The sequence below is a fragment of the Pogoniulus pusillus genome, chromosome 6 (assembly GCF_015220805.1).
Source record: "Pogoniulus pusillus isolate bPogPus1 chromosome 6, bPogPus1.pri, whole genome shotgun sequence".
NCBI classification, from domain to species: Eukaryota; Metazoa; Chordata; class Aves; order Piciformes; family Lybiidae; genus Pogoniulus; species Pogoniulus pusillus.
The window spans coordinates 18,027,259-18,041,341 of NC_087269.1; the positions used below are offsets into that span (position 1 = coordinate 18,027,259).

A 14,083-nucleotide genomic window follows, 5' to 3' on the forward strand; every position below is an offset into this window, starting at 1 on the left:
AAAAGTGCTTTCTGTTAGAGGGCCTTTGAGAGAGAACTATTATATTAGTATATCAAATTAAGCTTTACTTTACAAAAGCCCAATGGAAAAGTTGTGAAGTTTTTTTCCCTGCTAGCTGTATATAACCACACTGGGAACACATATTAACACTTTTAAATGGCACTTCACAAATGTTTCAGTAGGTATATTAAAGAGCTCGCAAAGTAACTGAAGCACCACAGTATAAGAAGCTGCTACTGGCACATACCAAAACATCTACTCCTAAAATTATCTGGATTACAGTACACAAGAACCTATGGGCTTTCACCATCACACAAGTACAACAGCTGTAGTAACAGCTACAACTGGTAGTTTCCTTTCTTATTCAACATTGCTTCAACCACTTCTGAATGCACCCACAGCATACTGTGCAGGAGCTTTGCCATACCGATGGTGTCTTAATTCATAGATGTTATGCATTTCTGCAGGTGGCATTAATATGATGTTCTATTACAGCAATTGCTTGTCTTCACTCTGATTTTGCTTTTCAAATATTTTTTTCTGGCTGCTGTTTAAGAAAAATTAGTGAAATCTACATGGAGTTAGAATTATGTCTCAGAAGGGGATCAGTGGAACTTGTTCATAGGATTATTTTTTGTTGTTTACTTTGCAGTTTTATCTTTCCCCATCACCACCATAAAACCTGAACACTAAACCTATCTCTACTTTCTGAGCTAGCTATGCACAAGCCCAAGAGGATGATACATTTCCAGGGTTTGGAGGAAATTATTGGAAAATAACAGAAGCAATTACCTCAAGCTTGATCCAACACCAGACTAGAAACTGGGCTGCCTGATTTGCACAACAGTCACTCAGAGGAAGCTGAAGTGCTTTGAATGGCAGCGACCACGAATATCAGTAGGTAAGTAAGGCACCAGGCTAGATACAGCTCCAGCACTCTGCCTCTAGGTATGATTGATTTGCCTCTCCACAACACCAAGTAGTCTTATGAGTCTTCCACTTGCCCAAAAATGTCAAACTCAAATTTAGTTTCAATTAGATGTCATTTTGATTTTAAAGAACTATAGCACACATGCTGATACTGTCTTTCTACAACTCCACTGTATATCAATACTAGGTCACAGGTATTCCACTGTTTTGTGATCCAAGTAAAGCCTGAAGTTGCTTTCCTTCCACTTCAAATTCACACCCTTGGGTTTCCAATCTGAGCCTCGAAGAAGCCTGCCAGAAGAACCATCTCAAATCATTCAGAGATGCTGAGGTGTAGTACTGCATCACTGGAAGCAATCAACTTTATTCACTTCCTGGTTTTCTCTCTAAAACTCCCATTTGAATCCAGCATTCTTAACAACATTTGGAAACAGCATTCACCACTCTATATCTGCCCTTAGCCCTTTAGATTTAAAACAAAATACAGATCCAGACTCATGTTTCACTCCCTTCATGACACCACAACCTGTAGCATTTAAACCCTTGTATTTAACACCATTTCTGAAGTGCCAGCCCTGGCTTTCAGTGCTAAAGGAAGTCATCTAGTAGCACAGTTATTCTAACCTGGTTAAGAAGCATGAACATGAGCTGTGCTAGAACCACAGAGGGGAAAAAAAGAGAAGAGTAATTTAAAAATCCATAAAATGCAACTAAGCTGTGAGATAGCCAGCTAAAACACAGCCCTAGTGGGTATAGCTTACTCTGCATTGTTAAAGTACTTTTAATGTGATTGCCTAGACAGAGCAGATGAGGCCCTTTACAAACAAATAGGAGAAGCTTCACACTCACAGACCCTGGTCCTCATGAAGGACTTCAACCACCCTGACATCTGTTAGAAGGACCACACAGCAGAGCACCAGCAATCTAAGGGGTTCCTGGAATGCACAGATGATAACTTCCTCCTCCAAGTGCTAGAGGAACCCACAAGAAAATTAAAATTAATATTTTATACTTAAAACTACGCTTTCAGAAGAGTCTTCACAAATTGTAAAGGCTCCTATGAGCTTGCAGTTCCATATTTCTTCAATGACTGTAACTCAGTACACAAGAATGATTACATTCACACTGGCATGTTTTTACCATGTGTAAAATGCAAAAGATGCTTAAGAAGACAACAGAATTTTTCTTCGTGCTCCAATGTTGTCCACTCTGTTAAAGCCTTATGTGCAGTAATTTGGAACTAAGAGCAGAAAGACAATGCTTGATTATAGACAATTACCTCCTCTCTGCTTTAAAGAAGACTTTTTCAATAATTTACATACAGAAACTAATGTAACTCAACTCCAAGCATAAATAATGAATCACCAAAAAGAAAACAGAACCTTTCTGCTTAGCCAGTTACAAAGCTTGCAGAACAACAGCAGTAGGATTTCACACCTCCACTTCAAAATGCTTTATATATACAGTACATAATTTGTAGAAATTTATTTTTTAAAGCATTCAAAAAATTGCAATGTATATTCAGAGTGCACACAGTAATTACTTCTCAGATCAATAGAGAGAATGTCCCTGCTACTTTAGATTTTAATTATATTACATTGTCCAGAAGATATTTGCTCACTTTCACATTCTCAGAAGTATTTTCTCACATTATTAGTTCTGGCTGGAAAAGTGACATGAACACAAAAATATTAAAAGCAAACACCCCCTCCTTTAAAAATATGTTTTTCAGCTCATTCTTTATTCTAATGCTTCAACCTTAATTTCTAAAGTAACAGTTTAAAATTCTTAATGTGAAGATTTAGAATAAAACAGTAATAAAGTTTGAATTTATTACACATTCTATATTTTTAGTTCAAATAACTTAGAATAACATCAGCCTATTTTGATTCAATATATTTACATGGTTGCTCTAAGCACAAATGACCCTATTGATTTTACAGTTCATATCTTCCATGGGGTTGCTACAGGCACAAGCTTCTCTAGATTTTGTTACCCCCATGCACAGATCTATTAGAGGATATTTCTAGTTTTAGCACATTTTAGCAGTACAAAGATCTATTTTTTCTCTCTACATCAAAAGTATACCAAACCATCCTCTCCAAATGAACTTCAATACTTGCATTTGTAATATTCCAATACTACAGTCTTAAGTGCTACACAAGCAAGCTTTTGGTTTCTTCCTCCTCTCAAAAAACCCAACAAAACAATTCCTAACCATTAAAATATGCATCTTCAGCAAGAGGCTTGCAGCATTCTTTTCTTTTTTGTTGTTTAATGAAACTGTGACATTGGCATGGATATTGGTGGTCAACTAAATCCTCAGCTACAATTAAGTATAACTGAAATCAAATGAAATGTCAAGGAGTAACTGTTAAGGATTGAGGTACAGGGAAGGAAGTTTCCCACCTCTCAGAGGCCACAAAGATTAAGAGAACTATTGGTACCAGTCTCAAAGTTGCTTTGAAAACTCTGCTGGCAAAACAGATTTATTACAGTACAAAAACACAGGAAGTTTTGAGTTGAAAGCATTTTGGTGATATTACAGAACACTCTGTATAAAACACTTACTGATAAACAGTATTTTAACAGTCTACATTAATGTTTTAACAAAGAGTTGTTCCACAGGTCAGCTTCACAAACATTTAAAAACATATATAAACAAGAAGACATGTGTATGGTTAAATTTCAGAATGCCCACGTACAAAGAGTAAAGGAAGGCAGAAGTGTGGTCTCATCTTTACTTTTCAAAGTAAACTAACAAAATGCTCTGTGCTGAACTATTCTATCATCTCTGTATTTTATCAGGCAGTTCAGCAGCTTTTTTCACACTACACCAAGCACTATGGGCAATCTACTGTAATAACAATCAAATGTCACTTGCCTACAAAACCTAAACCCTACATTGCAGCTGCAAGAAATGGAGAATTTCCACCAGATGACTAAAGATGTCCTCCTGCTTTTTGTATGGCCAGGAATATCTACTCCAGCAAAGCCACAGCTGTTTTTCTTAGAGCATGTTGCTGTTTAGCAGTGCCTGGAGAATAGGACTCCCACTCACACACCTAATGGCCAAACTGTTTCAGCTCCACTATGGGGAAGCCCATTCCTATTTCTTTCACCAGTATGTTCTACACTACCCTTGCTGCATAGATTCCGAGACTGAGTAACCTGCAAGTCAATTAAACTCACCAATCCCAGAGAAAACCATCCACATTTTCTTCACTCCTCAATTTAATGAGCTGCATCAGATCACAGAGAATCAATACCAGAAGTGGGAAAGACAGATTCTCTTTGTTTCCCAACAACACAAACTTTTCAGTCAGCTCACCAAGATACCTCACAAAACTACAACACAATGAAGCAAACTACCTGAAACTATTCCAGTAGTAGTAGTAACTTTCAGTTAAGGCAAAGCTCACCAGCATTATCAGGGCAATCACTATACTTGTTCCCCAGTGTTCCCCAATGTTCCTACGAGACACATTTTCAAGACAAAGTGAGAAAGACTTCCAGTCTTTGACACAACCTATGAATCTATGAACTGTAAATTCAAGCAAGGCACAGTTTTATTTTTAAGACAGTCACGGGAACTGGTGATGTTTACTACTACAACTTGCCTAGGTAAGCTTGGTTAATATTCTCCCCTTCTGGTCCCAGAGAGAGTGCTCATCAACTAGTTAATTGTGTAATGCAGCATTACTGTATTACAACTTTGTAGCCACTCAGTGTATCAGATTTCTGCAGTAGTTAGCACTTCACAATATATTTTGTCACCGCTTCAGTGATAAACTACAGAAATACTAAAAAACACAAGGGTCCATTTTTTATCTGTTAGACAGCTGATATTAATATACAGCAGCCAGATTCCTTTCACTTTTGCATGATGGCTTTGACACAATGCTTCCCATTTCACAGTCACAAGCCACCCAAGCACCTTTGGTAGTTCACTATTTGCTTGGTTTTCTTGAAGTGTTCTGGCATCCAGCATACAAACAGTTTCATCACTGCCCATCAGCAAGACAGGCAAGATGCTACGTTACTGAATGCACTAGGCAACTGAAACAATAGAAGTACAAAAGAAAAAAAGCTGCAGATGGAAGTTGGAGGAATATAGCAACCTGATACCTATCCACTGTTAAATCAGCATACAATTCTTCCATTTGTGCATCTGAAATATAACTGTGGTTTGCTACTCAACAAATGCTCCAGCCAGATGCACAGCATCTTATGCACTTGTGATGAAATGTTAATTTCTCATGTTCTTCAGAAACACAAAACTCTTTAAAACCTACACATTCACCCTAAGGCCTGGGTATGAAACTTCCTCACACAGGCATTTTCAACTCATAGACCTTGAGGACTTGCTCATCTTCATAAGCTGCTTGGAACTGGTTCACTAATGAAACCAAGCCTGCCATCATACAGATTTTACAGTACCACAGTATCACAGTATCACCAGGGTTGGAAGAGACCTCACAGATCATCAAGTCCAACCTGTTACCACAGAGCTCAAGGCTAGACCATGGCACCAAGTGCCACGTCCAATCTTGCCTTGAACAGCTCCAGGGATGGTGACTCCACCACCTCCCCGGGCAGCCCATTCCAGTAGCCAATGACTCTCTCAGTGAAGAACTTTCTCCTCACCTCCAGCCTAAATTTCCCCTGGCATAGCTTGAGGCTGTGTCCTCTCGTTCTGGTGCTGGCCACCTGAGAGAAGAGAGCAACCTCCTCCTGGCTAGGGCTTGTGCTCAAGGCCTCTCACCAGCCTCGTTGCCCTTCTCTGGACACGTTCAAGCATCTCAATGTCCTTCTTAAATTGAGGGACTACAATGGGGCCACATTTGTCACAGGAACTTTAGGTGCACAGAAATGTTTCCTTAACCTTTTTGTGAATAAAAAGTTAATATAATTTGAGTAAACTTTTCAATGTGTAGAGTTATTTAAAAAGTTGGTAACAAATACACACTAAGCATCAGTCTTCAAAGTTTGATACTGTTTGCATTATATTGCAGATTACATTTACTTAAGTGGTCACCAGATTTGTTATTCGTGACTGCAAGGCAGAAATCAGCCAACATGTCAACATAACTTCATTAAATAAATCATTCTTCACAAACAGCAAATGGGAAGCTTCTTAATTTTATAATACTTTTTCCTACTTTTATCAAGTTGATTATGTCTCTCTGGAAAAAAGGAAACTAACTGAGGTTAGTTATAGATGCTCTTGTCTAATTCAAGTAAATTATAATACCTCCTTGTTCACTCAAATTACAAGATTGCTTAGTGAAAGCAAAATTCAAAGTCTGACAAAGACAGAAGTTTGAAGAGTGCTCTTATTTTTTTGAGGGAAGCATTGTTCTATTTATTCCCTTCGCTCTTCTTCGATTATCTTTCCAGTATATCGTCACTATACTTCCTTGACCCTAGAGGCTCTGTTTCTTCTGGACAGGGAGAAAAACAACCTCAAGACCAAGCACACAAGTGTTTCCAGGATATCAGCAAGAACTGAACAAGATCTAAGAACAACCAATACAAGAATATAAATTAAGCATCATAAAGTGCCTCCATCAATCTATTCTTCTATCCTTACACAAACAGCATGTTTAGGAGATCTGTTGTGACTAGAGACAGCTCATTCCCTGCTTGACTAGAATTTTTGACCACAACTCCACAAAAGAGAACTCTTCCCCATTGCTGTATTATACACCCTCTGAAGTTTCATGCTGATATACAAAACAGAAACACTCTGCATACACAGAGAAACATTGACTTAGGTATTAAACACAAGATGCAACTGTAGACTAAGTATACACCTATACAGCTCAAAGAGCTGCAAGTGCTACTTAGTAATAAATTGAAATATAAACTACAGATCTGGATATGCTATTATGTGCACAAGTAATACTCAGGGAAGTGAATGTCTCTGCAATCCTCCACAGTCTCTGTCAAGGACATTTGTAGGAGCAAGATTAGCAGCTTTTGAAGAACTGCCTACTTAACCACAGAATTGTGTTTACAAAGAGGGAGAAAAAGATGTGGGCTTCAGCGATTTCTCAGTTCTTTGTTTCTACAAATACTGACTCCCTTCAACTTTCTGTCATCTCCTTAATGGAAGCTTTTTCAATACTTCTGGATAATAAGCACAACTGCTTTGTGTAAGGAAGGAAGGATGAGACTAAAGAGGTTAGGATATATGTGCCAGCTACCATACATGCTCATAACCCCTTACACCAATGTGTACACAGCACACTGTAAAGATCCATGAAATGTGGAAGTTAAAAATTAATGGTTTCACTATTCCATTAGGAAACCTTGATAGATGTATTCTGGAAAAGAAGTTACTTGGAAAATGTTGCTTTACTACAACAAAGAGTCACTGCTGCTGTCAGCACTAAGCTCTGAATCCAGGAATGAGAAACTCTGCAAACCACCAGACAGCGAAATTTATCTAGTAAATACATAATTAAGAAAGGAATAACATCTATACAAGCGGAGATGATGACGCCTGGTATATACATGTAGAATTAAAAGGACTCAAAATCACTGAAATACATGCTGCTGCCTGCCCTCTTTAGTTTACCGTTCTGCTTTGTATGTGACGCTTTGGGGAATAAAGCATAGTACAATAAAGGTAATCATCATGGCTTTAATTTTACTGTTCACACGATATGCCTGCTCACAGAAGCATTCTATACCCAGTAGCAATTCACTGGGGCTACCCAAAAATGATCCAATAAGCCCAGAACACAAGTTGCTACACACTACCACAAAGTGTAAGAACAGTCTGGGTATACTGCCGTATTACGAATCATATACAGGAGTACAAAGCAGTGACAGGTGACTTTCAAGATGCCACTTAATGCTCTGACCATAACAGTTGCACAGTGGAGACAAGTGACCATAATCATGCAACTTCCCTTGCCACAGTACTCTGCTCCACATACCTCTGATTTACTTGAGGCATCGCACTTCACATGCTGAGAGAAACAAAGAGGTAGAACAAAAAGATCAAACCTAAATATTTTTCAGTTTAAAGTTGTCATCATTGATTTGACACGTTTAGTAATTTGGCACAAACACAACTTAAAATCCTATGGTCAAATATTACATCTTATACTTTTCTGGGGGAAAAAAATTAATCATTGAATAAACTTGTTCATGACCTTAAAGTAATTACTACTGACAATCTCCAGGGCAAAGTCACTCTTCCTGTACCAGAGCTTGGGCTGTTGACAGCTGCTCACTTTTGCCCCTACCTCACCTCATCAGTTTCTTCTTCAGTGAAATGAAAACAGAAAATTAACACTAATGATTTCAAAGAACAGCAAAGAAGATTCCTCTGGTAATTGAAAACTGAAGAGCTTGGAGCAAGCAGCTGGAAACTGCAGCCTCCTAGCTTGGATCTTCCACGACCAAAGAGTTTGACCAGGCAGGTACAACAACAAAGTTTTCAGCAGGACTTCCCCCTTGCCTTCTATCATTTTTTAAATAGCAGTAAAAAAAGGTTCAGCTTTTAAAACTACTTCCATACAATTATGACCATTAGAAAAAAAACAATGGGAGCTAAGAAGCTTCTGACAGTTTGTAAACTAGACAAAGAGCATTCCAAGTGCAAAGCATCCTATATAAGACGCTCCAAGCTGCTGAACTACCTGTGCTTAACACATTCAGTACCTTTTCTTCGACACTGTAGGAGCAGGTACATGAGCTGACAAAACATGAGCAAGATGGTCTTCTAGTACAACACAATCACCTAGTACAACTTAAACTCTAGAGAGCAACGTCATTTACGACTCTGTGCTCATTCAAAAACACAACATCTGCTGAGAAGTTTGACAAGGAGGTATGGTTGCTACCAACACTCCATCACAGGACAGTTTTTATGCAATTCGAGTTCAAGAACTAGAAAAAAATCCACTTAAAATGGCAACTGTTGTTTCTGAATTAATCTGAGTAGTTTAAAAAAAAGTGTAAGCCTTTAAAGTATCAGAAATAGTTTGGAAGACAGTAACAAACTACTCAAAATTATGAAAGCCTTATTACTCTAGTATTACTGTATCTAGAGAGAAATATCAAGGAAAAAGAGTTCAAGGTTGTTCGGGGGTTTGTTCTGTTTAAAAAAAAACAATGGAAGTGGGGTCTACTGATAGATCTCATAGTTGATTTTATCTAAGTAGCCAAAATAACTAAGGCATTTTTATGAATGTATTGATAGACATGAAATTGAAGTCTCTGTATCACTCACTAGGCCAAACGCACAAGAGGCACAGCCAGCAGGGCCAGCCCGGAGCTAGGAAATTTGCTCTCTGGAAATCCCCTCTCTGCACTGAGGTGTCAGCACCATAGTTTTTGCCAGGTTAGAAGCAATTCGCTTTTTTCTGTGTATTACTCAAGCTTCTACTGAAAACAGCAAACATCGGTGTATAACTGACAATAACTTCTACTGAACGCCAACTTCGCTCTTTTCTATGAGGAAAATTCTCCAGAATTTCATTGAGCTATCACTCTGGGGAGAAAAGCAACAAGTATCAATGTTACTGGTCAAGGTGTTCAATTAACAAGGTAAAGGTAAATATCCTGCAGTCCATGTACTATGGGGAGAAAAAAAAAGTGTGGGACAAAAGAACACGAATAGGAAATAGTAGGAATAGAGATACATCTCTCAATCCATCCTTAGAACAAGGTGGAGGAATCAGATTTACCCTGCAACTGCCACTATCCGTATCCTCAGGTAGGATTCCATCACTCCTCTTCCTGAGGGCTGACAGAAGGAGCCTATTTCTCAATCTATGATCCTGCCCTGAGATCAAATTTCTACCCTTCTGTATCAGTTCTTCAGTTAATAGATATAACCTCCTTCAGTTTTCTCAAAACAGTCACTGACAATAACTCCAAGATTTTTGAGAATAAAAACTGTTAGGAACTTGGAAATTAAACTCCCCTCTTTAAACAAAAGCAATATAGAGCATGCTATAAACTATTACAATCGAGATGCATGTCTTGTGTAGCATGTTAAGAGACAGTGATGCTAGACCCCAGCCAGTGAAGCTGGATGCCCTTAAGTTTCTGGGTTTGTGCTAGAACTTAACAGAAGCCAAATTAACCTGAGCACAAAGCCCAGTCCCTGAAGCTTCCCATATCACGCCCTAGAGTAAGTAAACTGTGCATACACCGTCAGCAAACACAAAAAGCTTTATGAGCCTCTGCAGCGTTCATGATCTCAGAATCACCCGAAAGCAGTTTTCAATACCAGTTATTTTCACCTTATTCCCCAAGCCGGTTAATCAGTAGTAATGTGCTGGTTCAGACAGTAAAAAAAAAAACAAAACAACAAACTGTCACAGGAAGCAGATTCCAGTTTGACGTCCACGGAGTTTGCAGCAGCGAGAATATCGTTACCTGATCACCTCCATGGCCAAAGCAAAGCTACGTTCCTGCTGTAGCAGCGTTTACTCGGCAGAAGAGCCCGCCGGAGTTGGAACTGCTCATCATCTGACCAGCAGGAATGCACTGCTGACACCAGACACGGTTCCTCAGACAACCCCCACCGCCGCCGTGAACAGACCCGGCACACTTGAACCGTGGTTCCAGCGCACCCAGCCCGCCCGGGGCCCCGCGGGCATCCCCTCTCCCTGGGCTCAAGGCCGGGGGTGGGGCCGGTATTGGCCCCGCCGTCAGCTCCTTTACCTGGTGAAGAACTCGGCAAAGCTGCTACCGGCGATGCCTGCCCGCTGGGCCCTCTCCGCCGGCTCCTGCGGCGGCGCCGGGGCTGCGGGCGTCGTCCCTCCTGTGGGCAGGTGCTCCGGGGCGCTGCGGCGACGGCTCACCTCATAGGTGTTACGGGAGTTCAGGTTCACGTCCGTGAAGCCGAGGGACGCTGGGGGAAAAGGAGCGGTCTCCACTCGGCCCCGTGAGGTCCGCAAGCCGGGGCCGGCCTGCACCCGGCTACCAGCATTGTCCTCTGCGCCGATGGGCAGCGTGGAGCTGCCGGCCGCCGCCGCACCACATCGGTCCGCCTCACTTCGCAACCGGCAGCTCCTCAGCGGCTCTTCCAAAGCGGTTCCCGCGGGAAAGTCGCCGCCACTCCCCGGGCCAGACGGACAGGGGAGGAAGCCCCCGTTCTGCAGTTTCTCTTCCTCTTCCTCCGGCGCATTCCTCCCCAGCTCGGCCCGTCCTGCCCGAGAAGGCGGCGGCGGTGGCGGTTCCTCTGGCGACGGTGGCGGCAGCAGCAGGAAGCCGACGTCCCCGTTGGTCATCCTTCCACGGGGGCCCACGACGTAGGCGGCCCCGTTGGCGGGCTTCTCCGGACAGCACTTTCCACCCGGCGCCGCGGCAGGGCCGAGCACCGCCAGGTACCGCTGCAGCAGCCGTTCTTGCCCCGGCCCGCCGCTCCTCCGGCTCAAGCCCCGGCTCCCATCCCGCTCTCCATCCTCCTCCTCCTCCTCCGCCTCCTCCGCCGTCACCTCTTGCCGGCCCGCGGGAAGCACGGCTGCACTGCCCGGAGCCCCGGCATCGTCCGGCCCCACCATTTGCCGCCACGGAGCCCCGGGAATGCCAGCAGCGCAGCGGGGCGGGGGCGCGGCCCCCCCGGCGCGGCGGGGACCCAGGGGGGCGGGGCGCGAGAGTTCCTCCGCAGCAGCGGCGCCGCGAGCGCTGGCAGCCGGCGCCGCTCACCCGTCGGACCGCGGCCTCGGCGGGGGGGGCGGCGGGCCCGGCTCACGCAGGCGCGCAGAGCCGGCAGCGGCCCTTCCCCCCGGAAAACCACCATAGAGAGGCAGGGCAGAAGGAGCGCTCCCGCCTTCCCCGGCGCAACCACATCCGGGACCATAGAGATGCCAACTAGGCATGGCTCTCCCCGGCAGAAGAGTGCTGCGGAGTAGCTCCTGCCTCCCCGGCTACCGTATTCCAGCTAAAGGCTCACTGCATTACCGCATTCCGCCACCCTTCCGCCTTCCAGGAAAATGCCTAGCTGGGTGGCAGCATCCTTCAGCCCCTGTGAGCCGAGCGACCATGCTCTGCATGGGCAAACGCGTCGGGTCTCTGCCCGCTCGGTCTGGGGTTACACAATGGCCTCCGCAGGTTTCGGGCACGTCGCTTCAACCGTGCCCGACAGACGTCCACTGAAGTCCCCCGCACACGTATCCGTCCCGCCCCCACCGCGTACCGTTCCAGCGTCTAGTTGGGGACGGCGGGCGTAATAGCCAAAGCCTGAGTTTACCGGGAGGACGCGTAGAACGTCCAGTACTTTGCACTTTCCCCCACCACCACCTTTTTTTGTTTGGTTGGTTTGGGACTTTTGGTAAGAAACAATAACTGAAAGTCAAGAGTAGCGATGGCGCTGCGATGGGACTGCCTCCCTAAGGTGTTGGAAGGTGACGCTGTCAGCCAGGGCTGCGTGGGGACTTGGGCGCGCATGGGGCGGAGCGTGCTCCCGGGAGAACAGCGGGAGACTCACGGAGACTCCGAGACCCGGCAACGGTTCCCTCGCCGGGCAGACGACAGCGGAGCCATCTGCTCGCCCGCGGCGGAATTGTGCGTGAGGCTCAGCGTGGTTATTCACCCGGAACATGCGCCAAGGCGTAGCCAGGGAGGGCAGCTGAGGCGAGCTCAGAGCCGGGGCGAGAAGGGATCGCAGCCGTGCCTCTGCCTGGGGAGAAAACCGATAAGTTGTAGTGCGGCCAGGAAAGAGCTGGCAAATGTGAGCCCTCCGCCGGGAATGGAGGTGGGCAGGGCAGCGTCTGGACCTACCTGTTGCTCGTTGTTTTTTTACGAGCTACGATGTACTGGAGCTTTTGGCGGGAATGAGAGAGGAGTGAGAAATTGGATAGCCATTTCGATATCATGGGGTGAATCCTCTCCAGAGTAGTGACAGGATCTCAAAACTCTTCAAGTTCGAGAGGTGGATGGAGGACATACAGGAAGACAGGTCCCACCATCTGTATTTCCTACCACATCTCTTAGAGAAAAAAGAAAGAAAGAAAAAAACAACCAAAACCCAAAACCAACAATATATTGCAGTTGCCTCTGCCCAGTGAGGAAAGAAAGCCAGAAAGCATGCCAAAAGAAAAGGCAAAGGGACTTCAAGTCCCCAGAGAACCAACATAGACCCCATGGATGCTCAAATAGGCTGCCAGTCATCCTAGGCAAGCATCAAAGTTAGCACCTCAACCTAACCGATTGCTTTTGTGTTCCTTCTGTGTGTACTTACAGCTGGTAACATGGAAAGTGCCATTCTCTTTGAAACAGAGAAGTTCTCCATTTGGTAACCCCACCTGCAAAGGTCATGCAGAGGGGTGGCAGTCCTTGCTTTTAAAGGCAGGCAAGTGGGACATGCCTAGAGAAAGTGGCCTTATGCACCAAATGGAAATGGGGAAGTGTACAGACATCCTCTTTTGTTGGGTTTCATTTTCTTTTAAAATGTGAGCATTTTAGGAATAAAAGTTTAATATGGGAATCTTCACCTACATAAAATGTTTATGCTTTTAACTGTTAGGACTTGTTAGAACCCTTTGTGATGGGTTTTTTTCCCCCTTTGTGTCATCTTGCAACAGTGCTTCTGCAGTGGGCTGTGCAACACTGGATGTTGTACATGTAACAAGCAAGCAGGATCTCACCTCTTTGATTTGAGTAGGTGACAAATACCTGGAAACTCAGAGGCTGGAGAAAAGATATGTTTTGGTTTGCCTTTCCTATCTTTGATAGCAGGCAAGCAGCCTCACCCAGCTGTAGCTGTGCCAGGCAAAGGACTACTGGCCAGAGCTGCTTGCAAAAATGCCCAGTGACGGTGGCCAGGTTTACCTATCCTTTGGAGATGCCAGCTGAACTGCACTTTGTAGGCTATTTTGTTCAAAATAAACCATTAGCATAAATTAACTAATTAAGCTTTTCCATTAAGTGTTCTAATTAAGCTTTTTGCACCGATATGGTAGGTTTGCTGTTCTCCACTGCATTCTGGGCCATCTTGGACACTTGGAGTCTGATTGCTGTGCCTGCTGCGTGAACGTACATCCTGGGTACTGGTGAGGGTTTTAGTTTTAAGGAAACATTCATAAATCCTTAGAGTGTGTTCATTTTCAACTAAGCATTCACTGTTTACCTGAGATGCTGTATGGCAGTTTCACTCTTGAAAAGATTCCTGTGATTCAATTAA

General features: G+C 43.9%; 1 protein-coding gene across 3 annotated transcripts in view; it reads right to left on the bottom strand.

Annotated features, from left to right (window-relative positions):
* The window catches only part of TBC1D12 (TBC1 domain family member 12), a 45,243-nt gene extending 33,652 nt beyond the window's left edge, over positions 1-11,591 (bottom strand). For 2 of the 3 annotated variants that reach the window (XM_064144719.1, XM_064144718.1), the window contains exon 1: positions 10,621-11,591. In XM_064144719.1, coding sequence (XP_064000789.1) covers positions 10,621-11,462 — 842 coding nt within the window. In that variant the 5' untranslated portion in view covers positions 11,463-11,591. Of the gene's footprint in view, positions 1-10,332; positions 10,362-10,620 lie in introns of those variants that run through there. The other variant, XM_064144720.1, reaches the window with a different exon arrangement.
* Between the last annotated feature and the right edge of the window lie 2,492 nt (positions 11,592-14,083).